Below are 27,676 nucleotides of genomic sequence, written 5' to 3' on the forward strand. Positions count from 1 at the left end.
TGTCTTTAGTCTTTCAGTCACCTGATCACAAAACTCTAGACTGGCGTTAAAAGGTCCTGCCTAAACCAGTCACTTTACAGACAAGGAAACTGCCACACAGATGATGTGACTTGCTCAGGTCACAGGACTAACTCATCGGAGCTGACAGCGGGACCAAGGCTTTCTGGTCCAGCAATTCTCACAGCTGGCAGAAGGGCAAGGGGCCCTGCACACCCACCTCCCCGACTCCGCTCCCACAATCCTTCCTAAGGCCTATGATCCCAGATGCTGTGACAACTGTGTGCTGGGTCCACCTGGGCTGCCTCTGAGGATGTCGTCCACAGTGGACACTGCAGGTTCACACGCGTTTTATGACAATGTCCTGGCCACTGGCAGCAAAGCACTGTGCTGGGACAACAGCTCATGAAGCCAACCGGTCTTAGAGGGACCCGAGTGCCAATCACTTTCACCCTCAGAGACCACATTACTTACACACTTACACACACACAAACCCCAAAACTCATTTTTTTTCTTTCAACTCTATCCCTTCCTTTGAGCCAATGTCAACTTTAAAGAGAAACAGGCAAAACAAGCAAAGAAATTGAGATTTATTAAAAAAGAAAGCATCCAGGGGATGTGCCCTGCTTCATCTTGGGAGCTGCTTCCAGCCCAAGCGCCCACATCATCAATGTCTGCATCCCTCAGTCCCGGATGTCTAGAAATCATGATCCTGAAGCACCGAATGATCCCAGTTAAGTTATAGCTATTACACTGTGTTAAGACAGGAAAGCATATTATTATTATAGTCTATAATGGTTTTCAACCAGTACTGAAACAGAAAAGAAGGGGTTTTCTGGCTAACCAGAAAACTTCTATTCCCTGAGCATCCCAACTGACTGAGGTTAACTGTGTCACAAAGGGACTGCTGTATCTAGACAACCCAGTCTGGCTTTCCCTAACTTGCCAAGAAGAAGCTAAGCCAATCAAAGGAAAGGATCTGCCCTCCTAACTTAAAACATTAAGGTGTTAAATGTGAGTGACTTTTTCACTCTTACGAACAATTTTAAAAGTCCATATTACATATAATCACACACATTTTAGAGAAAACAAATGACTAATTTCCAATCTTTCTATGAAATTGTTAGCTGCTCTGTGGGTCAATTAAATACTAAAACAATAAATTAAGACTGCTTTAGCAGAGAACATATAGGTAAACAGTTGAAATAATATAGCAGGATGTTTCAGTTCTGCTAGACCGCAGGCTCTCACCATCCACGAGACTGGACGTTTCAGGGCACACTTGCAAGTCCATCAACGGGAGGGCTCAGTTTCTACTACTCTGGGTCAACCGAGCACATACTGGTCAGAACTTCCCAAGGCCCAGTTCAGCATTAAAGGTCTAGTCAGGCAGCAAGCGATATTTTGGTAGAAAAGCAGTCAAATTTACTAATTCAATAATCCCAATATGTGACTTTTCTTAAGAAAAAGAAAAGCCTCAGCAACAGTAAAAACAATAATAACAGAACAACGAAAGTGTTAAACATGAGATAAAGAACTTGGTTTAAGACTGAGTAAGGGGGAAATCTTCCTGCTTAGGAACCCAATTATTTCTCGAAGTTTTTAAGAAAATTTTTTTTTTTTTCAGAATGTTACACTAAGAAACCACTGAATAAATGGACTCTCCAGTCTAACTTTCATGTCTTAATGCACATGAAAAAAGCAAACTATTTTCGCCAATTCGATTGATCCCTGGGACGTCTGTGGTGCACCTGCGGCATAACTAAAACCGCGTGTAGGCGTTTCGCTGCTGCTGCTGCTGTAACGGCTGCTGGGCTTGCTGCTGCTGTAGGCGAATCTGCTGGGAGTAAGGGTCTTCCAGGGATTTTACGAATATGGTAGTCCTGGGACCAGTCTTCCAAACGATACCATTGGCGTCTTTCACCGAAGATTCCACCGTGATGTTGTGTGTTCCGAGGATGGCAAAGTTCAACAGAAACTGGGTACTGAAGTAGTCGTTGTGAGGTTCAACCCTCTGCTCCATCTCATTGGTCATATTGTCAATGGGTATCTGGAAGGAAAGAACTGACTATGAGCTAGGCCCTGCTGTAAGCGCTAACTGATCCTTGCAAACAACCAAGGGGTAGGTACCAGTATTATCCCTGCTTCATGAATGAGGAAACTGAGCCAGAGAGGTTAAGTCATTTCTCCGAGGTCATACAGCTAATGAGTGAAGCTTGGGCAACTGAACCCAAGCAGGCGAGCTCCAGGGCCCACGCTCATCAGGTGACACTACCTCCTCACTGTCCTTGAGAAGAAAGAGCCTCCTCTCTTGTGCTGGCCTTTCTTTCTTGTGAAGGAGTTCAGAACACACCACCCTAAGATATGCTGCTGTGGCATACAGATTATTTTGAGCTAAAGGCACCTGAGAAACAACACAGATATAGAAAGGGCTCTCTGACCTGCTCCTTTCTACCTAAAACATACATTTTCCATGAAACTTGCTGTAAACATTTCCCATGAGAAAGGGGACCTCCCTGCATGAGGAACAGAAGAACATCCTTATCACCAGAGACTGGCGATCGACGCTGTCACAAACCAACCTGTGACAATAACCCTTATCTTCCACTAGTCTCCCCTGCTGCCCCCCAACAGACCTCCTCGTCACTTCCCCTCAGCCTACTGCCCCCAGCCCAAACCCCTCTGTCTTGTCGTTTCGTCATAAATTATTGTTTCCGTGTCTAAAAGGTATTTAAGCTTTTTGCTCTGGTCACTTCTTTGGGACTTCATTCTCCTGTGAAGACTCCCAGATACATGTAAAATTCTAATCAAACTGGCATGCTTTCTTCCTGTTAATCTGTCTTAATGGCTGTTCAATCTTAGGTCCAGCTGAAGACCCTAAGAGGGTAAAAGAGAAATTTCTCCTCCTCCACACTTGCTTACCCAACCCTAACTCCATTTCCCATTTTTCTTTAGCCTGTGAAGAGATACTCTAAAGAAAGAGGATGCAACCACCTGTTTCAGAGAGTTTAAAATCTAAAAGACTGAAAAAGAACATAATATTAAGTAAATATATATTTTTTTCCCTCTTGGCTAGTCTGATTTTATATTACTGAAGTAATGGAGCAGTTCTTCCCTTCTTTAACAAATTAACTTTAGAACTGGTACATTACTCACTTAAAAATCAGTGCCTTGTTCAGATGGGCAGTACAATATATTATAAAACACAGATTTACGGGCTTATACATTTATTTAGCTTTTAGCTAGACACTCATGTCTTTGTCCTTCAAAAAACAGAGTAACACCTGCAGGTGTACCCTTCCTTGTACCCAAGATGACGTATGTCAAGACAGATACTCATTCTAAGAAGGCATACAGAGGGAATCAGAATGAATAACTGACCAGATGGCTCTATGTTTATGTGTGCTTCTGTTGTGCAATTAATTATATAAACGTGCCCTGAAGCTTCAGGTCTCAATACGCAGTTATCACGAAGTAAGTTTTCCAGAGATACTGACCTGTAACATTAGTGAAATAAAGTCACCAACCAATTAAAGATCTTAGAATTTTTACAAGTCCTTTTTTGTTTTTTCTTTGCATATTCAACTTTTGCAGGGTTTTTATTTCCTTAAAGAATATGCCTACCAAACACGAACCTCCTTAGAAGGACCAGAAAGAGGCCTAGGCAACCTGATCACTCTGAATGGACGATGCATTTTAAGTTGCAAACTCACTGCAAGTTTACAGAGCAAGTTACAGACTTACAGAGCAATCACGGACTGCCGGGCTTACTGCGTCAGCTTCTTGACTTTAACCAATGCGTCTTGAGAGGTAAGTCAGCAGTGAGAAGGCCAGTAGTACTTCTTGGCTTGAATGGTCAAACTTACAGTGAGCAGAGAGCTTCAGACAGGGATAAGTCAACTATATAAATTCTCATTATGATCTTCTGTGATAACAGAGATCACCCAAACATAACAGTTGTGCTATAAATACAGTCACTGATGTTTTTCATCATCCACCAGATATTTACTGAGTGGCTACATCAGGCTCCATGTTTCGTGCCATGGAAGTCAAAAGAGAGGGAGGGACGAGCAGGAAGGCTGAGCCGTATCAGAGTGGGCAGAGTGCGGCAGAGAGAGAGAAAGGTACCAAAGTACCCAAAGTAGTGATGGCTTCCCTCAGACCTTCCCTTCCCTTTCTAGCCTAAAACCACCAAAGAGAATAAAATGCTCTCATTTTGTATCTCTTCTGATACCCCTTTCCTTGCTGTGGACCTCAGTTCAAGCATGCCCCACGTATACCCGGACACACCAATCTGGGCATTCAAACAACTCAGTTCCTACAACTGTGCACTTGTTCCCTTTACTAGAATAAACCACCAAGGAACTGGAAAGAGATATCTAAAGAAGGGAACATCCTACATTTGGAATGGTGGTATTTCATGGGCACAGATTCAGAACCGTGGCCTCGGCTAGCAGAGTAAGCATGATTTTGGTTAATCTATCTCATGATTTCTCAAAGCAGCAAATGCCTATGGTTACATCCTGAAGGAAAGATTTTACTTTATTCGATCACTGTATGTCAATGTGATGATCCTTTTTTTTTTTTTTTGAAAATGCTAGAATTTACTTAAAACAGAGGAATAATAAAGAGATGTGTTCTTTGGGGGGGCAGGGGTTACTCCCCACTCCTGCTGTTTCCCTCCCTGTGGAGGGATCTGTCATTAGATGAACAGCTCTGGCCTCTGGGTGAGGAGGTGAGCCCTCCTGATTGGTAAGTTGTGGGGTAGGAATTGGGGATGGGGAGTTAAGCACTCCTCCTTCCCTTCTCCTTTGGGCTGTAGGGTGCTGTCTCCAGCCCCTGTCAATTTTATAGGGGCAGGCTCTTGTGTGTACTGGCTGAGGCTGGTGGGAAGATTCAGTTCAGAGGTACAAGGCCAGGCAGTGCCTGCTGCCAGGCACCTGAGCTAGGTTTCCACACAGCTCTAACAGTAATGAGACTCATATTTCACTCATATTTTGATCTCTGCCTGCCTGGATGCTTTGTCTATCAACTGGTTCAGGCAGGGAAAAGAGAAGTGTTTATCAGCCCCCTCACACCCCAATACGCTTTTAACTCAGGTCCATCTGATCCCTTGGGAGGTATAACTACAATCGGTTTAATGATGAAAAACAATGGAAAATTTCCATCCATGAATTGATAAAATCACATCACAATTCTGCCTTTTTTCTAGATTACCTTGTAGTCTTGTCCGGATTTACTCTGTAGTGTGGACGAAACATTCAGACAGACAGACTGAATTTTACGGAAGAGTCCTGGTTTAGATCCGTGCTGAACCACTCCCTCTACCTTTAATGCCAGCTGCTGGTTATTCTGGACAGCAATGGGCTCTGCAGGGTTCCGGGGGGATGGTGACAGAGCAAGCTGGAATGCCAACATTAAAATGAATGCTAATAACCAAGAGCAAGTTTCCTTCCAACAAACATACCTGTGCTGATTGTTGATAATAGGTTAAAACATTACTCACACACACATAGACACACACACACCCCTAATGACCTGACTGTGCTGGGACAACCAAACTGATGTACCTTTAAAGTCAAGGGTTCCTTATCCCTAATGCCTCCTTTTAAATTCCACTGCTTCCCCTTCCCACCTCCCCCAGTGCCAGTTCTGTTTGAGAAGAAAAGAGGAGGAGGAGAGAACAGCCAGGGCACTGTTCTCCCAGTTTCTGTGGTGCGGCATTTCTTTGACAATGAACCAACTCCAGTAGGGAAATGCACTATGTCAATTTTCATGTCCAGTTGCTGTCTCTTCGGTCTTATGTAATTTTAAATAGACTAAATTCAAATGCAAATGAACCCCAAATTCTAGGATTACATATACAATCAAGTTACCATGGAATAAAAGTCAATTTCCACAAATAAACCAACTGACATTTTTTTTTTTCCAACTGACATTTTTAACTTCTCATTAGAGTAGTTTTTCTTTAAAAACAGTAAGAATCCTAAATATAAAAAAAATATTTTAAAAAATCCTAAATATATTTTAATTACACAAAGCTCAAATCTTGCTTAAATAAAAATATGAAGGAAATTGGGTCTTTTTGGTAAAACTGTTGAACTGTTGAACTAACCAACCCAGGAGACACCCTACCTCAGGACCTCTTACCTAGGTAATCAATTTTCTTTATTATTCAGGTCATTTTGAAATGGAATATCCTGTTATTTGCAATGAAAAACATTCAAATGGATGCAAAAGTGCACCAAAGACATTTACTAATAGGAATAATCCAGGGAATCTCTTGGAAGTAACAACTCGCCCCCCCCCTTTCCAACAACTTCACTCTCTGAATCAAAAATAGCTTTTGAATTTTGAATGGTTTAAATACTTTTAAATACTAACTTCTACTTATTTACCAACTCCTCAAAACTTGTTATTTGAAGATAAAAGTGCTTTGGAGGTAGGGCTGGTGATATTTTGGACCTGATTCATTCTAAATTGGGTCTGAACAGGCTGATCAGACATGGACTCAGCTCAAGATCCTTGTGGGCTACTCTGACGAATACCACTCAACTTATTCTGGGAGACAGGGACAAAACTCTAGGTACCCAAATGCCTGTCACACTGCATTTGACACCGTCAGGTAAGAAAGGAGAGGAGAGTTTAACTCGCAAATTCTGTTCCCTTCACCAAACCACTTGATGAAGGGAGAAAAGGTTTACAACTAAAGAGTATGAGTTTTATCAAAAACAAAGGTAAGATCCTGAAGCAGAGCTATGTCCCCTGTAATTCAGAAGACAACCTTCAAAAGAAGGTATTAAACTATATTAACCAGAGTGTTCTTCCTGTATTACCTTGATGCTGGTAGACTGCAGTTTCTGGAAAAAATATCTCTGAAATGAAAGAGGAACTTTCAGCAAAGAAATGATGGCATTGCAGAGGCATGCTGTATGCTGCGGGTGGAAAAAGAAATTAAATCAAATGAAAATCAATCTCCAAATTTCATCAACAAAGAGCTACGTTCAGGAAGAGGTTTAAAAACCACAAATGATCCTAAGATTATTACAGAAGTACACACCAGTCAGGTAATAGACATAACACTCAGGAACTGTGCAAATTTGTCAAATCACTCCTGTCAAGGAGTACAATTACAGACTTCTACTTTATTTTGAAGTATATTCAATAAAAAATGACAGAAGAGAGAAAACCCACATTCCTCAAGGCCAAGCAATGCATAAAGTTTGCATTTCTATAGAGCTTAGAGCTACCAGACATACACAGTTATCTTAGGTACTAATATATAAAGTAACCATCACATGGCAAAGTACGACACGGTGAACAAGTACACATGCGGTAAAGAAGCCAGAGCGGAATATTAACATCTGAGGCTCAACACCAAATCCCATGGGGAACCTCAGCCTGGAGCTGCCTCATTCTCCATCCCATCTCTACAAGGTGGCTTCCTTGTCCCTGTGGCCATGAATCCCCAGACAGTGAGTAACAGTGGAGACTTACTGGAATTCAGATTAAGAGTGACTACAGAGTCCAACTCTACAGGTCACTGAAACTTTAATAAAATATCTTATTTCTAAAATCTATTTCACAAATTTAACAGAGTCTTGAAAATCTCAGTGTAACTGCAGAGGAACAGAACTACTATGATGAATCTTTTAAAGAGTCTTATGAAAGGGGTCACAGAACCAGAATTTAGGAGTTCAAAGATTTTATTTATTTGTTTATTTATACTACTTTCTTGAGGTACTACTGACAGACCAAAAGCTATTTAATGTATATAAAATGAGTTTGGAGATAAGTATACACCCATGATACCATCAAAGCTATTTTAAAGATCACCCAGTCTAATCCTTAATTTTGCTGCTGACACAGGTGGCCCAGACAGCTATTGGGACAAGCTGGGACCAGAACCTAGGTCACTTGACTAGGTTATTCAGTGATTTTTGTTCTATTTCACCAATAATTTGCAAATTTAACAGGAAAAAAAAAAAAAAGGCAGCATTGAACACCTGTAACTTTGGGCGACCTAGAACTATTCCTGCTTGGTCTACCACACCCTCCTCAGTCCACTGCTCTCTCTCTGTGGCCCGCAAGGACCACAGGCTGAAAACTACTCCACTTGATAGTCTGTTGTCTGTCCTTAAGCTCCTGCTTCCAAGCAGGGTGTCATCTAGTTGCCTATGTTGTAAACACTTTTAAAAAGTCGGGCATTAAGGCTAAAAGCCAGAAGAATCCACTCCTCATAGGTTTCAGGTTACTGAACATTTTGAGCCTGACAGACTCATAATATAAATGCCAGGACTATTACTTGATCTAACCACAGCACAGATTTAGAGACGCTGGGTCTACTCAGGTTTAACTGCTAAAACAGCAGTATTTATCTTCCTGCAACAAAGAATCTGAGATGCATCTGCAGGAACATCCTACTTGTGATGGAACCTCTGAGGCCACAATAGGGCTTAAGGAAAGAAGAATCTTTAAAGAAGCCCAAGGGCCCTCAGGCTGTTCTCGGGCAAAATGGCACCATTTTCCCTTTCAAAAGAATAGATGTAGATTTGCAACCCCCCACTGGGACCTTCCCCACTCAGACTGCCTCTGAGGCCACTAGCCCCTTGGGCACACTCCACAGGTATCTCAGTTGCAGATTACTGTTGAGGTACCAGTCTGGAGATGAGAAATCACATATCATGACTAGTAAACCAGCAGAAGAACTAGCGCATCACCAACACGCTCTTCACTGCCAAACCCAATACTTTCCAGCCTTTGTATTTTTGGACATTTCTGTGGCAACTGCTAATGCTCTTCTTCCATGAAATTCCATGTAATGGTCCCTGCCCTCATTTTTTCTGATTCTTCCCTTCTCCATCTTCTTTCCTAAGATTCTCTTCCTTTGTTTGTTCCTTCATTGTTGATGCTCTTCTGAGTCATTCTATCTTCTCAGTCCATTTGCTTTTCACAGGCAATTTTCTCCACTCCCAGGACTTTAAGAACCTCTAAGCTCATGATGACCTTACATGCATCCCAGCCTGTCTCCTTTGGACACCAGCCCTATTATCCACCTGCCTGTGTTTAACATGTTTAAAAATGAAACCTTCATCTTCTTCCACTATCCCTCTATATTCTCTCTCTCAGTAAAGGATACACCACTTATGCACTTGGTCACCTACGCTGTGAAACCTTGAGGTCATGTCTCCATCCTTTCACATTGAATTTAAAGAAAAAAAACAAAAACAAAAATCAAGCCTTGAAAACACTGCACCTAAAAAATCTCTTCCGTATCTGTTCCTCTTCATTGCTGCCATTTAATTAATTTGGCCCTTAACCCAGACTACTGTAAAAGTCTGGTAACCACTCTTCTCTAGTTTCGAGCTCTCCAAGCCATTACCTATTCTGCTTCTACATAACAATAATGTACAACCTTAGCTTAACTGCTTCTCTCCCACACCCATTTAAAACTCCAAGAGTGCCCCCAGTGCCTACAGGATAAAGTCCAAACTCCTTAAGACTGTGTTCAAAGCCTTCAGTCATCTGGCCTCTGCCCACCTCACCGGTCCCCGCTCCAGGCCCTGGCCTGTGCATTCTGCTGCAGCAGTAACACACTGTTCCCAGAAGACATCTTGCTGTTCCACGCCTCTACTTTTGAACATGTTGTTCTCTGTCTGAAATTCTCTACCTCTCCTTCTCCGCCTGGAAAACTCTTATGCAGATACACTTTCTCTTGGACTTGTATCCACACCCTGTTTTCCCTTGTCCTTTGAATGAATTACCTTCCCTTTTGTGCTACAACTCTACTTTGTGCAGAGCTCACTTACTGCACATTTACTGTACTGTATTTGTTTACAAAATCTTTCTTTCTCATCAGACTATGGACAACTTGAGGGAAAATCCTGTCATTTTTCTATTCCTAGGATTCAATTAATACTTGTTGAACTGTATTTTGTGTTCAGAAAGTGTCAAATCTATAAAATAAAATTTAAAAAGGGGGAAAAAGGAAATCAACATTTATTAACCATTCTATATCTATGCCATGCCAGGCACTGTGCTAGGCAGTAGGCATTATTCCACTTTAACTTCACAGTAATCAATCTACCTATGAGGTAGATGTTTCTCCTTGTTATAGAAAAGGATGTTGGTAATTTCTCTAAAATCACAGACCTGCTGGGTGGCAGAGGCAGAATTTGAACCTAGGGCTCTTTTCTCTGTGTTGTGTACCCCACTGGGTGGGAAATTCCCGTTCTTTCCATTATATTCAGTGGATTTAACTCCATCAGACTCGAGCTACTGTCTGGCATCTATTTAATTTCTTAGGGTGGAGCTCAGAGGAAACATGCAAATATTTAATCAGTGTCTCATACAGGTGTGTCTATTTCCCACAGATAATCTTTACAATTTCCCTAAGCAACCAGTCTCAGTATCAGACAGCTACCTGTGCCAATTCAATTCAGCAAATATATATTGACAATCTTATGTGGAAAGCAATGTGTCAACGGAAGCATCTATCCTTAAAATTTAATTTAACTCTTTAATGACATATCCTGTCAGTTTCTTCTAAAACACTTGATAAATGAGAGTTCAGAATGAGAAGAGAGCTTCAGGGAATACCAGCAGCCAATGTGTGGGCAGGGCAAGAGAAACTCTCCAAGGGGTAAAGTTTAAAGATGGTGCTATGGACTTAAATGTGCCAGCGTCCCCAGATTCATATGTTGAAGCCCTAACTCTCAATTTGTTGGTATCTGGAGGTGGGCCTCTGGGAGGTCATTGGGTTTAGATGAGGTATGAGAATAGAGCCCCTGTGATGGGATTAGTGACCTTATAAGAAGAGGAAGAGAGACCAGAGACTTCCATCTCTGATGTGTGAAGACACAGTGAGAAAGCAGCAGTTGGTAAGCCAGCAAGAGAGCCTTCACCAGGGAACAAATTTGCTGGCACCCTGATTCTGGACTTCCCAGCCTCCAGAACTGTGAGAAGTAAGTGTCTAATATTTAAGCCACCTGAGCTGAAGAGAACCCTGGAGAATGGCCAGACAGGGAGGAGAAAATCTGGGTGAGAATGTCAGTCTGTCCTATGACTGGGAAGTCATGGGGAAGTCTGAGTAAAGAACAGGTGCTCGCCAGTGCCAAAGGCAGCAGCGATTCAGTGGGCAGCAGCAGACAGTGGCATCACCTGGCAGAATGACTTACTGACAGTGAGAAAGTAAGCCCAGTTCTTTCTGTTTCAATTGGCCAATGGTTTTCAACCCTGGTGGCATGACACAATCACCTGAGAGCTTTTAAGAATACTAAAGTCTGCAGAATATACCTGCAAACAATGCAACTGGCAAGGGATTAATTTCCAAAATACCAACAGCTCATATAGCTTAATACAAAAAAAACAAACAACACAATAAAAAATGGGCAGAAGACCTAAACAGACATTTCTCCAAAGATGACATACAGATGGCCAACAGGCACATGAAAAGATGCTCAATATCACTAAGTATTAGAGAAATGCAAATCAAAACTACAGTGAGGTATCACCTCACACCAGTCAGAACGGCCATCATTCAAAAGCCTACAAATAATAAATGCTGGAGAGGGTGTGGAGAAAAAGGAACTCTCTGACACTGTTGGTGGGAATGTGAATTGGCGTAGCCATTATGGAAAACAGTATGGAGGTTCCTTTAAAAACTAAAAATACAGTTACCATATAATGCAGCAATCCCACTCCTGGGCATGTATCTGGAGAAAACTAATTTGAAAAGACTCATACGCCTCAATATTCACAGCAGCACTATTTACAATAGCCAAGACATGGAAGCAACCTAAATTTCCATCAACAGGTGAATGGATAAAGAAAATGTGGGGGGGGGGGTGTGTGTATACATACAACGTATATATATGTATATACACAACGTATATATTTGTGTACACACACACACACACACACACACACTAGAATATTACTCAGCCATAAAAAAGAATGAAATAATGCCATATGTAGCAACATAGATAGACCTAGAGATTATTACATTAAGTGAAGTAAAGCAGACAGAGAAAGACAAATATCATATGATAGTGCTTGTAGGTAGAATCTCTAAAAAATGATACAAATAAGCTTATTTACAAACCAGAAACAGACTCACAGATACAGAAAACAAATTTATAGTTACCAGAGGGGAAAGCAGGGGAGGGATAAATTAGGAGTTTGGGATTAACATCTATGCACTACTATATATAAAAAAGATAAACAACAAGGTCCTACTGCATAGCACAGGGAACAACATTCAATATCTTGTAATAACCTATGTAACTTAATCACTATGCTGTACACCTGAAACTAACACAACATTGTAAATCAACTATATTTCAATAAAAAATAAAATAAAAATACTCATGCCTGTGCCTCAACTGCAAAGATTCAGAATTAATAGGGGATAGGACCTGAATATTAATGTATTAAAAAAAAAAACCCAAAGTGATTCTAATGTGTAGCCAATGTTGAGAACAATCAGAACTTAAGTTATTGTTAAAAAAGGAAAAAAAGTTTTATCTGTACTCTGGTAGAGCAATTCTGACATGTTAGTGACTAGGTGGCAGCTACAGGTGTGCTTAGTGCTTTTCATGGATCTCACTTCATCCTCACAATAATACTATGAGGTAGGTACTGTATTAACTCTGTGACAAAACAGGCACAGAGAGGTTAATGTGTTGAAGTCGCACATAGTAAGTGCCAGAGACAGATTAAAAACTCACTTCCACATAATAATTCAGTAAAACAAATGTGACTTGCCATGTAAGAAACAGGGGTGTATTTCCGATTGAGTGATTCCACCTCCTCCAAGACATGATTATATACAGACATCATTCTTCTCTCATATTCACTATCAGCATGGGCTGATCCTGTAGATCCATAATCCTGGAAACTGAAGTCAAAATTAACATAAATTAATCAACCAATATAGTAACTATTTTAGAGTCTAAATGTGTTGAGTACTTCCCACACACTTTCATTTAATCTTTAAGATAATGAAGTAGGCACTGTTATTTCCATTTCACAGATGAGAAAACTGAGGCTTGGAGATGTTAAGTAATTAGCCTTCAATTACATAACTACTAAGTGACAAGCTGGAATTCAAATCCAGACCTGACTTCAAATTATCCAAGTCTTAATCACTTTGGTTGTTAGGCAGTATAAAAATGTTTGATTAAACCTTGTCCTTTCCATGAGGTGAAAGAGACATAAGACATCTGCTAGGTAACTATCATTAATTAAAGCCAGCAGATAAGTGCCAGATAACCAATAAAGATATGCAAGTAGTCAGAATAGGGAGGGAGCTAAGGAATGTCATAGAAGAGATCGGTCCTGAACAAATCAGTTATGCAAGTAGGAGGGATAAGATGTGAGGAGATGGAAAGTATGGAGGGCATTCATAGCTGGGGAAATGGCATGAATCTAAAGCAAGGAGGTGAAAGGCACAAGAGTGCACAGGAGGGAGCTAGCATATAGAGCAGACTGGAAGTTTTACCTGGATTTCTTCCTTCTTCCTCTACTGCCTCAAACCCAAAGATATTTCTCAAAGTATTTCTAAATGGGAAAAGGCGGCAAAACTCCCACATTCTAACTAAACTTCAAGAGGGCTATTTGAAAATGCGTAACACTGTTCCTATTATTCCTTTTTTATCTTTCTCATGCCTACTATGTGCAAGGCACTTCAGTTAGGTACTTTATATAGGTTTTTGTGTAACCATTACAACCACTCTACGAGACAGGCATCATTACTTACCTAGAGTTTATGCGTAAGTGGCCCAGTATGAGGACATCACACGTATATATTCACAAAGTCAGGGATTCACTTCTTCCTAGCTGTATCTGCCTGGCTCCAAGGCTTTGTTCCCTACTCTATACTCTATCTTAAGTTCCATTAAGACAAGAACTGAACTCGTTTATATGATGGATTTTAAGGAAAACTATACCATACAATAAAGCATAAAGATTTTAGTCTTTTATAAAGTGACCTTCTAATAAAAGGGTATAAAATCAGAATTCACTGTTCCACCTCCTACAAAAGAAGTGTTCCTTTATTTACTTAAAAACTTTTCTGAGATATAAGTTACAAAAGCACAAAAATTCACCCATTTGAAATAACCCTTCCTAGTCAATCCCTACTTCTGGCCCTCCTGCAACCACAGGTCTGCTTTTTATCACTGTAAATGAGATGCTTCCTAATACTGAACATAAACAGTGACATGAGGTGCACTATTTTGCATCTAGCTTCCTTTACAGCACAGTATTTTTGAGTCAGTAATGTGTTTTGCATATTTGAATAGGCCATTCATCTCTATTGCTGAGAAGTATTCCACTGTATGGATATAGTACAATTTATTTAACCATTCACCTGTTGAGAGACATCTGGCTCTTTCGAATCTTTGTTGTTACAAATAAAGCTGCCAAGAAAATCTCTGTACAAGTCTCTGTGGAAATATGTTTTCATTTCTCTTGAGCAAGAATAGAATCAGTGGTCATATAGTAACTGCCAAAGTTTTCCGAAGTGGCTGAATCATTTTGCAGTCCCAACAATGTATGAATTCAAGCTCCTCCACATTTCACTAATACTTGGTATTAAAGGCTTTTTACTCTTAGCTATTCTAGGGGGTGTTAGTGATCTCCTTGTGATTTTAATTTGCATTTTTCATTTTTTCATGTGCTTATTGGACATTAATATATCTTCTTTTTTGAAGTGTCTATTCAAATCTCTTGTCAATTCTGAAAAATTGGGTTATCTTTAGTTGCAGTTTTCTAAATATTCTGAATACAAGTACTTTGATAGAATATGTTTGAGAATATTTTCATCCTGCAACCTATCTTTTCATTTTCTTAATGGCATCTTTCAAAGAGCAGAAGTTTAAAAATCTAAATCCAATAAAACAAATTTTTTTCTATGGTAACTGCTGTTTGTGTCCTAAGAAATCTTTGCTGATCTCAAGGTCATGAAGATTTTCTCCATGTAGTATTCTAGAAAGTTTGGAATTTTGTCTTTTGTCTTTTTTGATCTATGATACATTTGGAATTAATTTTTATGTATGGTGTGAGGTAAGGTCAAGACTTTTTCCCCTATATATATAGTGCGTTCTAGCACAATCTCTTGAAAACACTATCTTCCCCATTGAATTATCTTGGCATCTTTGCCAAAAATCAAGTAAACACTTAATGTGTCTATTTTGGCCTCTCCATTCTACTCCCAAGCCAATAACACGTTGTCTTAATTACTGAAGCTTTATACTAAGTCTTGAAATCTTAAGTCCTCCACTTTAGTTTTTCTCCTGTTTTACAATATGGTGACTCACACTGACTAGCATTCAACCGAAGATTCACAGCCTATGCTTTCTAGCACTCTTTCTCTGGAAAGCTTTCTCCTGCAAATTCTAGCTTCCTTTGTTCTTTGAACCCTGATCTCTATCTTTTTAAACTAGGCAAGACCACCATGTTCTACTTTGTTTAATCCCTGAGAGGTGGTCTAAAAAGTGCCTCCAGGAAGAGGAAAGCATGGGCTAAAGTAGGTTTACCTTATTCGTGTCTCTTCCCCGAGGGATTACATTCCCGGGCTACCTGTTGTCCAGTGTCTGAAAATAGTCAAACTTACATTTAAACTTGCACGTTTTACCTAGGTTTCTAGTTGTTTACAATAAAAGGGAAAGTCCTGTACTTGAATGGCATCATTCCCTTATTTTTCAGGCAGTAAAAATAAAAGTTAAATACAAAGGAATCACAACAGAGTGAATAAGAAGCTAGAATAGAAAAATGTAATGGACGAGCATCTCAAAATATTTTTTCTTAATAATCCTAAACGGTTGATATGAGGCAGATAATAACATTCATAATTATAAACATAAACCCCATCCTGTCCCACGCTTACTGACACTGGCTCAAGCACAACGTTAGTTGCTAGAGATACAAAGTTGAACAAGATAAGGTCTGTTATCCCCAAAAACGTTCCAGGCTATGAATGAGACACACAGATTTTTAAAAAAACTACAGTGAAGTATCGATGCCATGCTGTACTCTCTTGAGGTTCTTTTTACAGCAGGTCTTTCTTTACTTGAAAGGCAGAAAATACACAGTATCAAGAACAGAAGTTTCAGAAGGAATCTACTCTTTGCAGTTGTACACTACTTCTAATGAAACCCCAAAAGCTCTCCTTCAAGGTACAATCTTTTCCAGTGTTTCACTGCTATAAAGCACAAAGGCTACGGGAATGGGTTTAGGGGATAAAAAGGGATGGAGGAGGGTGAAGAAAGGTGGTAGGAAGTGGAGAGGGTGACAGGGAGAGTAGCATTTGAGAGCTGGCTGCATAACTCCCTTCACCCCATCCTCGCTGACAATGCGCCTATTAAAAATCAATCAAGAAAAACACGAATTTCTCTTATGTCAACCGACAGTACGACAACATGTGTGTGCTCAGAGGTAGAGTACAGCATGATCAGAAATGGCGTGGGTCAGGAAGTATCAACTGGCACAGACTGAAAAATATGGAGGTTAAAAAAAATTTTTGTTTTTATTTACAAGGGAGAAACTAAAAAAAAGAAAGCACCACAAGTCAAAGGGGAAAATGAACATAGATTAAAAAAAGGATAAGTGAAAGAATTAAGTAAAAATTAGTTATGTCATGAAAATATTAAAATGAATCAGATGAGTGGGAAAAAAAATAGCCAAGTGGCCTACTCTGAGAGTAGGCAGCACTTTAAAACAGAAGGCAAGGATTTTGGTACTGCCTTGAAAAGAAATGGTGAGTCAATGCTTTACAATAGAGAAATTTAAAATGTTCTGTTTATTATATTCTCTCTGAGGAAGCTGATCTTGGAATCACAGGTCTTACTAGATTGAAAATTATACAGCTAAAAAGGCATATTCCAAAACAGAATACTACAATGGGAAAAAATACTGGACCATTCTTTAATAAAAGTATTCTGAATAATTAATTAGTTAATTGGGGAATGGAGAAAAATTTGAATAAAGCAAAAAGAGGAATATCTTTTTGTTTGGGAAACCAAAGAATAAAAAATTCAAGTTTAAGCTTAATTATACTGTTAACTCAAGTTTTCACATCAAAGTTTAGTTATAATATACAAGAAGAAAATGTTCAAATTCAAAGAATTTCTTCCTAGTTATTTTGAAAACAAGGAGGCAAGAGGTAAGTAAACAATGGAAACAGAAAATAAAGGTTTTGTTACTATTTGGGGGTGTTTTTTTGGGAGGTTGATTTTTGTTTTTAAATTTAAAAAAAAAAAAATCTGTCACTGGAAAAAAAAAGCAAACACTTTAGGCAAACGCTAGAGATCTTCCTCTTTGTTTCTTCTTCTATACCTCTTCCAAAACAATGTTGTGATGATTAGGTAAGATAACGTATTAGAAAGTATTCTGTAATATAAACTATTTAAATACCTTGCTGATTCTGGATCCAAAATCAGGGCTTCTATTGCGTGAGATATCAGTAAACAGCTCTGCTGCTGTCTAGATTATGTTAAGGTTACACATTATGTATGATAATGGAGAAATGCGCTATAGACTTTATATTATTTGAATATTAACTAAAGCAAGATGAGAATCGTATTTTTAGTGAAGGTAAGTATATGTTATTGACTCAATAGTCTGTGGCTCTATTTTTTTTCCTTTTAAGAGCTCTATGTTGTCTGTAATAGTGATTCTCAAATTCTCAAATTCTGTCCCAAGAAAAGTACTTCAGAGGCTATTTAATGTGGGAAAGAGGAACCAAGCACCAGGCTCTGTGATTTAATCACAGAAACCTTTTATCTGTATTACACACAGGGGTTTCACTGATAAAGTTAAATAAGTGGTTACTCTGGAGATTCCTAGGCTGGGGGTCGGTCAATGAATCTGTTAACCCTCATGAAACAGTATGCAAATTTGGGGGAAGGGTATGTGCATCTATGCATTTTCTAGGGGAGAGCGTCCACAGTATTCATTAGGTTTTCAATCAGTAAACCAAAATGCCAAGAACTACTGATTTATAGGTCCTACAACTTAAAAGCAATTTTTCACTTCCTTCTTTTCAAAAAGGATCTGAGGCTGCTAGTAAGATAATATGGAGAACTTAAAGAGGGCTCAGGGAACAAAAGTGATGCCTGAAACAACTGAATAGATCATTAATAAAGGTGATGGGAACTAGCTGTTAGCTATGAAGAAAAGAAAGGTGAAGCAAAACAGAACATGGTTCTCTGGTGGAAAAATGTTTGTGCTGTCCATTGTAGCTCAAGTGAGCACAAAGCGTGCAACACTGGTAGGACCTCAGTCTTGGATGCTCTTCCCAGAGGTGGAAAAAGACTACCATTGAGTCACCACCTTTTTAAAAGCCTGGCTGAAGTTAAAAAGTAAAATTATACTGCTCATAGCAGATCTCATAGGAGAAATTATTATTTATAGTTAATTTGTAATCTTATCTATATTTTAGTTAATCATATGTGAAGTAGTTACTCTACATTTAAAAGAATACTTGAAAGACCAAAAAATACTGGGGCAAGCTTAGGATACAGTTCTACATTCCTCAAAGTTGCCGAATCAGCATCAAAAGATGCCTGATAAAGTTCCCCATATCGGGAAGCAAGGCTTCGGAATTCTTCCATGGACAGTTTCATCTATAAAGAAGGAAAAATATCAATTATGATACACAAACATGCTATCAATGTATAAAAAACACAAAACTCAAGACATAAGAAAAAATCCTCGAACAATAAAAAAATGCAAAAAATATTTCAGCTTTTTTCATTTTCAATTCGTTCAGTTTTATAAACTCTGCTAAAGGAAAATTACCAAAAATGGAAATGAAGCTACAAATGTGCACAAGATTGATTATAATAATTTATCTATGATGTACAGAAACAAAAAGCATTGCATTTTTAGCTTCTTCAAAGTTCCACTAAAATAAGTAATACAGCTACAAACATCCCAAAGTTTCTTTAAAATGTCCTTTCTCTTTACATAAAAATGTAGCATCAAGTGAGACATCATCAATCATTTTGTCGTTCTAATAAGACATCAGCCTATTTTTAGCAAGACAGATGAGTTTATAAGCATTTGATGTTATCAGTGAGCGAAACCACTGATTTTTAAACTTCAGAATTTTTCATCTCACAACTAACCTCAAAAACCTCTCAAGTGTGAATAAAAACTGCACTGAAAGTAAAGTTAAGACATGCCTGATTGGAGATGCGACCACACCGCTGAAGGTCATTCCCTAAGGTCATGGCGATTGTTGTGGCAATTGCAGGTGGGGGGCTTGTCTTGAGGCTGTTACAAGTACAGATAAGTTGAGAGAAGGCTTGTAGAAGGTCAATCCTGAGCTTTACAAATTCACACTGAAAACTTAAGGGATTCAGTGGTGTACTGGCAGCCTGGGGAACAAAAAATATATATTTAAGACAAAGTAAGCATAACAGGAAGATCATGCAGGACAAAGTCTTCATAGTTGGTGCAAAAGAGCAGTAGTTCTAACACCAATGAATAAACACCGACGTTATAAGGGGACTGATGTGATATTACAAAGAAAAACTTATCGTTATTAGTATCAACTCTGAAAAACTATGTTCTGTCAACATTCAGGTTCCTTACTTCCTGCGTTTGCAAAGACCCCACAACATGCAGGTTAGACAGACCATCATCAGTAAGATATCACACGAGGGATGCTTTCTGGACATTACCAATCCCCCCTAAATGTCCTTATCACCTTCCTACCTTTCTAACATGAAATTCTCATGCTGGAATCATTAACAGAATTTTTAAAAGTTGGGAGTGGGGAGAAAAGAAAGGTAAGGGCAGGAGAAGTGTATTATTAGACAGTCACTGTGAAAAAAGCATGTTGCCTCATGGCTGTTTTCTCCCATAACTAGCCCGACCAATTTTAAAAGAGGATTTCTGATCAGACACTTCAGAATGTCCACCAAAGAATAGGCTGTAACACACAAATAAGGTTCAATGAGAATGGAAGGGTGTCAGGGATAAGCCTAGAATAGCAAAAAACAGCATTAACGAGGTAAGGGACAAAGAATGGTAAGTCAAGCCAGTGTGGGCAGAGAACTAAGACAACCTTTAACTGTTTAGCAACTACGCTAGAGGAGAACCTAGCATGGCGCTTTCAACAAAAGGCATACCAAAAATATGCTAATTTAACAATAAATGGAGGCATGAATGAAATTACTTTTCCTCTCTGACATGACTCAAAACATGCTGATGCTGCTGTTTCTTAGATCCTGTCTCACACTGTTCTTTAAGCAGGAGAGCCAGGTATGTGACTTGAGGTTCTAGAATTAAGTTACAACATTATCCATCCGGCCAAGTATCACATATTGACCTCAGAGTAGTTCTCTCTAATTTTCATTGTCAAATCATAAGTCTTATTTTTTGGTAGCATTCACATTTTACTCCAGGTAAGTTAGCCACTTCCTGTATCCTCTATTAGAACACACACTTGCTCTGGTATCCCTCTCAAACTGCAAAGCTACATCTATACAAAACTATATAAACCAGAGGTAATAACTATACTCAATATAGTAAATTCTGTGGTTCTCAAATTTTTGGATTGTTTTGTTCTAATTGTGAAATAGCACAGATTAGGATGCCAAAGAGACCATTTCAATTGTTTTCAATATCTTGCGGATTTGATTTGCTCTTCCAGGAAGATAAATCCTCCCTCCCTCTCCCCCTTAAGCAGCTACTTGCTATTTTTAATTTACTGCTTGTCAGTAACTTTAGAAGGGTCAGCGATACAAGTAGGTGAGTATGACATTGTTATAAATAGTAGAGACCATCTTACCGGACAAAAAAACACTGGCAATATTGTCCTAACATGCATTACAAAACTGAAAGAGAAGCCAGATGTAGTCATAATGAGAGAGATTTACTGCTGCTCTTATGGACTGACTTATAACTAACAATATTTTTTTGATTATGTCTTCTCAGGCAAGGGAAATAAAAGCAAAAAAACAAATGGGACTACAACAAACTAAAAAAAATTTGCACAGCAAAGGAAACCATCAACAAAACAAAAAGGCTACTTACTGAATGGGAGAAGATATTTGCAAACAATACCCCTAACAAGGGATTAATATGCAAAATATACAAAGAACTCATACAACTCAACATTAAAAAAAAAAAAAAAACACCACAAATAACACAATTAAAAAATGGGCCTCTGAGGATCTATACAGACATTTTTCCAAGGAAGACATATAGATGGCCAACAGGCACATGAAAAGATTCTCCACGTCACTAATCATCGAGGAAATGCAAATCAAAAACCACAATGATATATCACCTCACGCCTGTCAGAGTGGCTATCATCAAAACGACCACAAATAACAAGTGTTGGAGAGGATATGGAGAAAAGGGAACCCTTGTGCACTTCTAGTGGGGAAGTAAATTGGTGCAGCTACTATGGAAAATAATACAGAAGTTCCTAAAAAATTAAAAACAGAACTATCATATGATCCAGTAATTCCACTTCTGGGTCTTTATCCAAAGAAAACAAAAACACTAATTCAAAATGATATATGCATCACTAAGTTCACTGCAGCATTATTTACAATAGCCAAGATATGAAAGCTGCCTAAGTCTCCATCAACAGATAAATGGATAAAGAAGACGTGTTATGTATACACACACAATGGAATATTAGCCATAAAAAAGCACAGAAAATCTTGCCGTTTGTGACAACATTGATGAACCTAGGGGATATCATGCTACATGAAATAAATCAGAGGAAGACAAATACTGTATGATTTCACTTACATGTGGAATCTAAAAACAAAACAAATGAACAAACATAACTAAACAGAAACAGAGTCATGAAGAGAACAGGGGGTTGCCAGAGAGGAAGAGGGTGGGGGAAGGACGGAGATAGGTGAGGGAGATTAGGAGGTACAAACTTTCAGTTACAAAATAAATGAGCCACACAGGTACATAATGTACCATGTGGGGAATATAGTCAATAACTATGTAGTATCTTTGTATGGTGACAGATGACAAGTAGACTTATCATTTTGAAAATACATACAAATATCAAATCAGTATGTTGTGTATTAGGAACTTTGAAAGTGAACTCTACTTCAAAAACAAACAAATTCATAGAAGAATAGATTAAATTTGTGGCTACCAGAGATAGGAGGCTGGGGGAAAGGGGAACTAAATGAAGGTAGTCAAAGGTATAAAATTCCAGTTATAAGTAAGTACTAGGAATATAATGTACAATATGATAAAGATAACACTGCTGCAGGGTATACGTGAAAGTTGTTAACAGTAAATCCTGAGTTCTCATCATATAAAAAAGTTGTTTTTCTATTTCTTTAATGTATCTATATGAGATGATGGATATTTATTAAACTTACTATGGTAATCATTTCATGATGTATGTATGTCAATCATGCTGTATACCTTCAACTTACATAGTGCCGAATGCCAATAAAACTGGAAGAAGTAAATTTTAAAAATACTTAATAGAATATATGAAAGTTGCTAAGAGAGATACTAAAAGTCCTCTTCACAAGTAACTATGTATGTGATGGATTTTAACTGTCACCATACTTACTACAGTGATCATTTCACAATATACACAAATATTGAATTGTGTTGCATATCTGAAACCAGTACAATGTTATATAGTAATGGTATCTCAAATACACAGATATGTAGATAAAGTTTAATTGTACTAGTAATTTGGGAAATGCCAATCATAACTTATAGAAAGTACCAAGTGAGGGGGAAATGTAGAGTAACAGGAATCCATACACTGCTGGGAAGACTGTAAATCTGTAAAACCACTGTGGGAAAACTCCTGGTATTAGCTAGTTAACTGAAGATGTACGTAACTTATCCAATTCCACTCCTAGGTGGTATCTGAGATTAGTATCTCTTAATAGGGGCAGGAGTATCCTCAGCATTTCAGGAGATCAAGCATCTCCAGCCACTGACTGTTAGATCAGCAGCAGTCCCCCTAACCCCTCCGTCACTGGGACAAACAGAAACACTCTCACATTTCTAAATTGGAGCAGGGGACAGATACACAGCTCTGACTGAGGACTACTGCCCTAGAGGAAGGTATTCAACCTCAGTTTGCTAGTGACATTTTGGAATGAATAATTCTTTGTTGAGGCAAGTTGGATGTAAGCAGCATCTTTGGCCTTTACCCACTAAATGCCAGTAACACCTTGGCAAGCTGTGATAGTCATAAATGTCTCCAGATACTGTCAAATGGGGCTAAAAATCATGTACAGTTGAGAGTCAGTCTCCTAGAGAAACCTTTACATAGGTACATCAAAATATGTACAAGAATGTTCACAGCTAACGGACACTCTTGCCCCTATTAATAGCAAAAAACTTGAAAAATAAAAATTTCCATCAGCATTAGAATGGGAAAAGTCAACTGATATATAACCATATAATACAAGGGTATACAGCAGTGAAACTGACCTACAGCTTCATGCAACAAGACGGATGAATTTTAGGAACATAATTTAGATACAGCAAGTCAAAAGAAAAATACATGATTCCTTTTTATATAAATTTCAAAAACAAGCAATATAAAACAGCACCTTGTTTAAGAGTTAAAGAAAAGCATGTTAAAATTGTAAAGAAAGCCAAAGGAATGGCACACACGTGATTCAGGATGGTGGTTACCTTAGCGAGGTAGGAAACAGTATACAAACATGGAGGGGCACACATGAATTTTAAAGGCAACAGCAATGTCTCATTTCCTAAACTTGGTGATAAGTAAGGATATTTGATATTTTTAAAATATACATAATATATATGTATATATGTAGGCGTCATACTGATTCAATATTTAATAAAATAAAAAATAACCCACGATTGTAGGCAGATTGCTAAAATGATTCCTCTGATTCATGCCCCCTGGTCTCCACACCTTGTATAATCTCCCTCTGAGTGTGGGTGGAACCTGTAACTTGCTTCTAACTAATGGAATATGGCAAAGGTGATAGATTTTAAGGATGTAATTTAGGTCTCTAATGAACTGACTTTAAATTAGTCAAAAGGGAGATTATTCTGGGTAGATCTCTCCTCATCAGGTGAGTCCATTAAAAGAGGGTCTTGAAGGTCAGAGGTTCTCCTGCTGGCCACGAAGCTTCTACAAGTTTTACAGCTGTGAGGAAATGAATCCTGCCAACACCATGTGAATTTAGAAGAGGACCCTGAGCCCAGGCCTCTGACAAGACCGGCCCTGGCTGACACCTTGACTGCAACTTTGTGACAACATGAGCAGAGGACCCAGTGAAATCATACCTGGACTTCTGACTCACGGAAACTGTAAAATAATAAATGGCTATTGTTTTAAGCCACTAAATTCGTGGTAATTTTACACAGCACAGAAAACTAATACAAACACTTTTTACAATTTTTATTCTTAAGAAACAAGATAACTCTGTCACTAATCACTGTATTGGGAAATCAGACACCCAACATTGCTATGGGCTCCCCATAAGCACAGAATTTTTAACTTGTGTTTAGTCCGGTTGAAGCGAGCAAACGCACAATCCTCATAGCTGGACAGTCTCAGGTTAGATCATCCACGTGTCAGGGAGTAAAGGAGCAATTCATGCTCAGATCATCTCAGTTAAAAACAGAAAGCTAACATCAAATCCACATTTGTTAAATTAACAGTTTTTTTTAAAAAAATCTTAAAAAAAAAACCCTGATAGTATAACCAGAAACATGAGACGTTCCAAATGACTGTAAGGATCACACTGCCTTCCCCTCTCTAGACTATATTCTCCAGTGCAGAACCATTTCCTGATTTTTTTTATCCTCAAAGCGGTGTTTGGCACATAGCAAGTGCTTACGTCTGTTGAATGCAGGAACACCATTTCTAAAGATAATTTGAGTTCCAATAACCTGCCTTAGGTCACAATGTGTTAATGGCAGAACGGAGACTAAGACAAGGGCCTTCTGTCATCAAGTACTTTCTTCCTACATCAGAATCAAGTTCTTAACTACTGCCAAGCCTCATTAAATACACATACCACACATATCATTAAAAGACTATTAAATATTCAGTGGGATTTTTCATAATATTAATTCTATCTGTCTCACTGTGTTGTGAGCCTATCTGTTTCACAGTTCTTATTCATTGTACTGAATGATTAACAATTTTCTGCTCCACATAAACTAGAGAAAGAAATAATCCTACTGATTGGAGCTAATAACCGTACCTTTTGATTTTCTGAGGTATTTATTAGCCTGATATAGGCAACAATAATCTTTTCCTCAAATAATCAAGAGGAGAGAATCACAGTAGTCAATGTTACCCCTTAAAATGAAGGGGAGCCACTCCTATGTTGCTGTTTTAAAACAGCAATCAATCCCTTCTCCCTAAAAATTCATTCTCGAAAAGATATGCACCCACAGTAACCTGAATAATCTCTCTTTTGGACATGTCTATTCTTTGTTCTACTTTGAAGCATTTCTTTTTGGATGGCCCACCATTAAAAATCTTTTAGATTATGTGATAAATGTAAACAGTTATATGAAAAGGGACCAGAAGTTTCATGGACCCATCTAAATATATATAACTTTTAAAGCCATGTGACAATACTTTATATATGTTCAAAGGTGATTATACGAACTCCTTACTCTTAAGGGGAAAAAGTGTTTGCATTAATATAGAAAATGCTCATTGTAGGGAACAGGTTCTTATTTAGGAATATAACTAGTTTCAAGGAAATGTTAAGGATCTGCTCTCTCTGCAACCGCCTTTCTTTCTTGGCAGAAAAAAACAGAAATAGCTGGCTGTTAATTTGGCATGGGAGGATATCACAGAGGGGTAAAAAGTGAGGCACTAGCATCCCTGGTAATTTCTTCTTTATTTACAAAGTGAGAAACTCTATAGTTTCTTAGCAAGTAGCTAGTTGCCAGGTGAGATGGGGTGGGGGATGTGCGTCTGACAGTAGCAGTGATCCAGGCTGGGGTCTTACATAGGAGTCTGGAAAGGGAGGATCCTACCTCCACTTATCCTTCCTGCACGGACTCAGCAATCCTCTTCATATGTGTACCTGACACTTGATAAAAACAAAATGATAAATGTTCATCAATCTATGAATGTTAAAAAGTGGGGGAGGGGTTAACAATCTACTTCCATGTCCTACTTATTACTCTAACGCCAAACACATATATATCAGCAGATTTCTGAAGGTGAAAACAGGATATCCCAAAAAGAGAAGGGCGACCACTGTCACCAAGTCATCGTCACCAAAGGAGAATTAAGAGGACTTACTGTTAAGGAAGCAATCCCTTTGTGGTAGAATTTTAAAGATTCAGCAATGCAAGAAAGTGCTGAACTATAACTCTCCTCCTGCAGCCCAGTGAGACACTGTTCTGCATGTGAGAACTCCTTCAAACTATTCAGCCAGAAGTAGAAATGTTCTGAGGCAACCTGAGTCAGCAAACTCTGATACAGCTCTCTGGCCATGTCATGATTACCCTAAAAAAAAAAAAAAGGGAGGGAGGCATGATGAGGTTCTTACACGTGAATTAGGTGATGTAGCAGCTAAAAGAGAAACCCAAACCTTGGCTAAGTTTTAACAATCACTCCTCACCTTACATAACTCTACGAGACTCAGGTCTAGGCGTTTCTTCAAAGAAAACATGCTGAGCTGCTTTTACGCAACATAATGTCTGAAGTTCTTTACCGGAACAGTTCCCGAGAAAGTAAATGGAATTAACCATAACTCAAGTCTAGAATTTTAGTTCAAAATACAGAAAGTTTAAATACTTATTGTATGTCATTCTGTGTGAGCTACTTAGTGGGGTGGGGAGAACACCACCACCAGGCGGTTACCAGGCGGAGCACGGCACCCTCTGCAAATGACCGAGGGAAAGGTAGCTGTTGCGGGGATGGGATGCTTTTTAATGTCTTGGGGCGAGGGATGCTCGGTGTCCTGCAGTGCTTGGATGCTTGGGACAGTTGGGCATAAAAAGAAATGTCCTGTCACTCGTGCTCCTTCTCCCATTAGAGAAACACTATAAAATAAGAACATGTGCTTCAATCACCCAGAATAATGCTTCCCAAACTCTGCTCTCTGGACTCACCCCAGAGAAATTCTACACAATCCAAGCTCTGTACCTCCTCTCAAACAAAACTAATAAAAATTGTTAGGCTTTCTATATGGTTGAGAAGGGAACAGCATACTAGAACTTTCCTGTTTCCACATGAGAATGATAAGGTTGGAGAGAGAGGGAAGAAAGATGAAAAGGGAGGACAGAAACAGTGGGTGGGGGGAGCTGTGCTTACGAGAGCACCAAGCAAAATCAAAGTGGCGCTAAAAACCTACAGCCAGAAAGGGCTCATATTTTTGGAATTCCTGAAGAACATCCCATAACAACATATATTAGGTCCTTTTCTTCATCATCTTTCCAATTCATGATTAACAAATACTTCCACCTTTATCTTTAGTTGTGACTAGGAGTAACAATCACACAGTCTTAAGGTTTGTAACCTGCCATTTTCACCAACCCAGTTCCCTCAGAAGGACAATACCTACCATCCGGGATGCCTGTCTGGCAATTCGGTACACAGTCCATCCATTGGAGACACTTTCAAGCTGCTGCTTAATCACTGCCTTTACTTCAGCAGACAGTGCTTTCTGACTGGCTACAAAAATCACAGTGGCCAAGCTCACCTAAC

The 27,676-nt window shown here is 38.9% G+C and overlaps 1 protein-coding gene and 1 long non-coding RNA gene across 3 annotated transcripts in view; one reads left to right on the top strand and one right to left on the bottom strand.

Moving 5' to 3' along the window:
* Positions 1-572: 572 nt before the first annotated feature.
* The window catches only part of INTS7 (integrator complex subunit 7), a 73,378-nt gene continuing 46,274 nt past the window's right edge, over positions 573-27,676 (bottom strand). The window contains exons 12-20 of the mRNA XM_010992135.3: positions 27,534-27,671; positions 26,267-26,473; positions 19,185-19,379; positions 18,520-18,623; positions 17,413-17,481; positions 12,763-12,895; positions 6,834-6,932; positions 5,215-5,400; positions 573-2,047 (exon numbers count right to left, since the gene is read on the bottom strand). Of these exons, the coding sequence (XP_010990437.1) occupies positions 1,760-2,047; positions 5,215-5,400; positions 6,834-6,932; positions 12,763-12,895; positions 17,413-17,481; positions 18,520-18,623; positions 19,185-19,379; positions 26,267-26,473; positions 27,534-27,671 (1,419 nt within the window). The 3' untranslated portion in view covers positions 573-1,759. The remainder of the gene's footprint in view (positions 2,048-5,214; positions 5,401-6,833; positions 6,933-12,762; positions 12,896-17,412; positions 17,482-18,519; positions 18,624-19,184; positions 19,380-26,266; positions 26,474-27,533; positions 27,672-27,676) is intronic.
* LOC135318786 (uncharacterized) lies at positions 2,016-4,464 on the top strand. 2 transcript variants are annotated; one of them, XR_010377138.1, is made up of 3 exons: positions 2,016-2,119; positions 3,592-3,807; positions 4,346-4,464. It is a non-coding gene; the product is annotated as an uncharacterized LOC135318786 (long non-coding RNA). The 2 variants fall into 2 exon arrangements; XR_010377137.1 differs by lacking the exon at positions 4,346-4,464 and adding an exon at positions 3,999-4,227.

The sequence above is a fragment of the Camelus dromedarius genome, chromosome 21, assembly GCF_036321535.1.
Source record: "Camelus dromedarius isolate mCamDro1 chromosome 21, mCamDro1.pat, whole genome shotgun sequence".
In the NCBI taxonomy this organism is placed as follows: Eukaryota; Metazoa; Chordata; class Mammalia; order Artiodactyla; family Camelidae; genus Camelus; species Camelus dromedarius.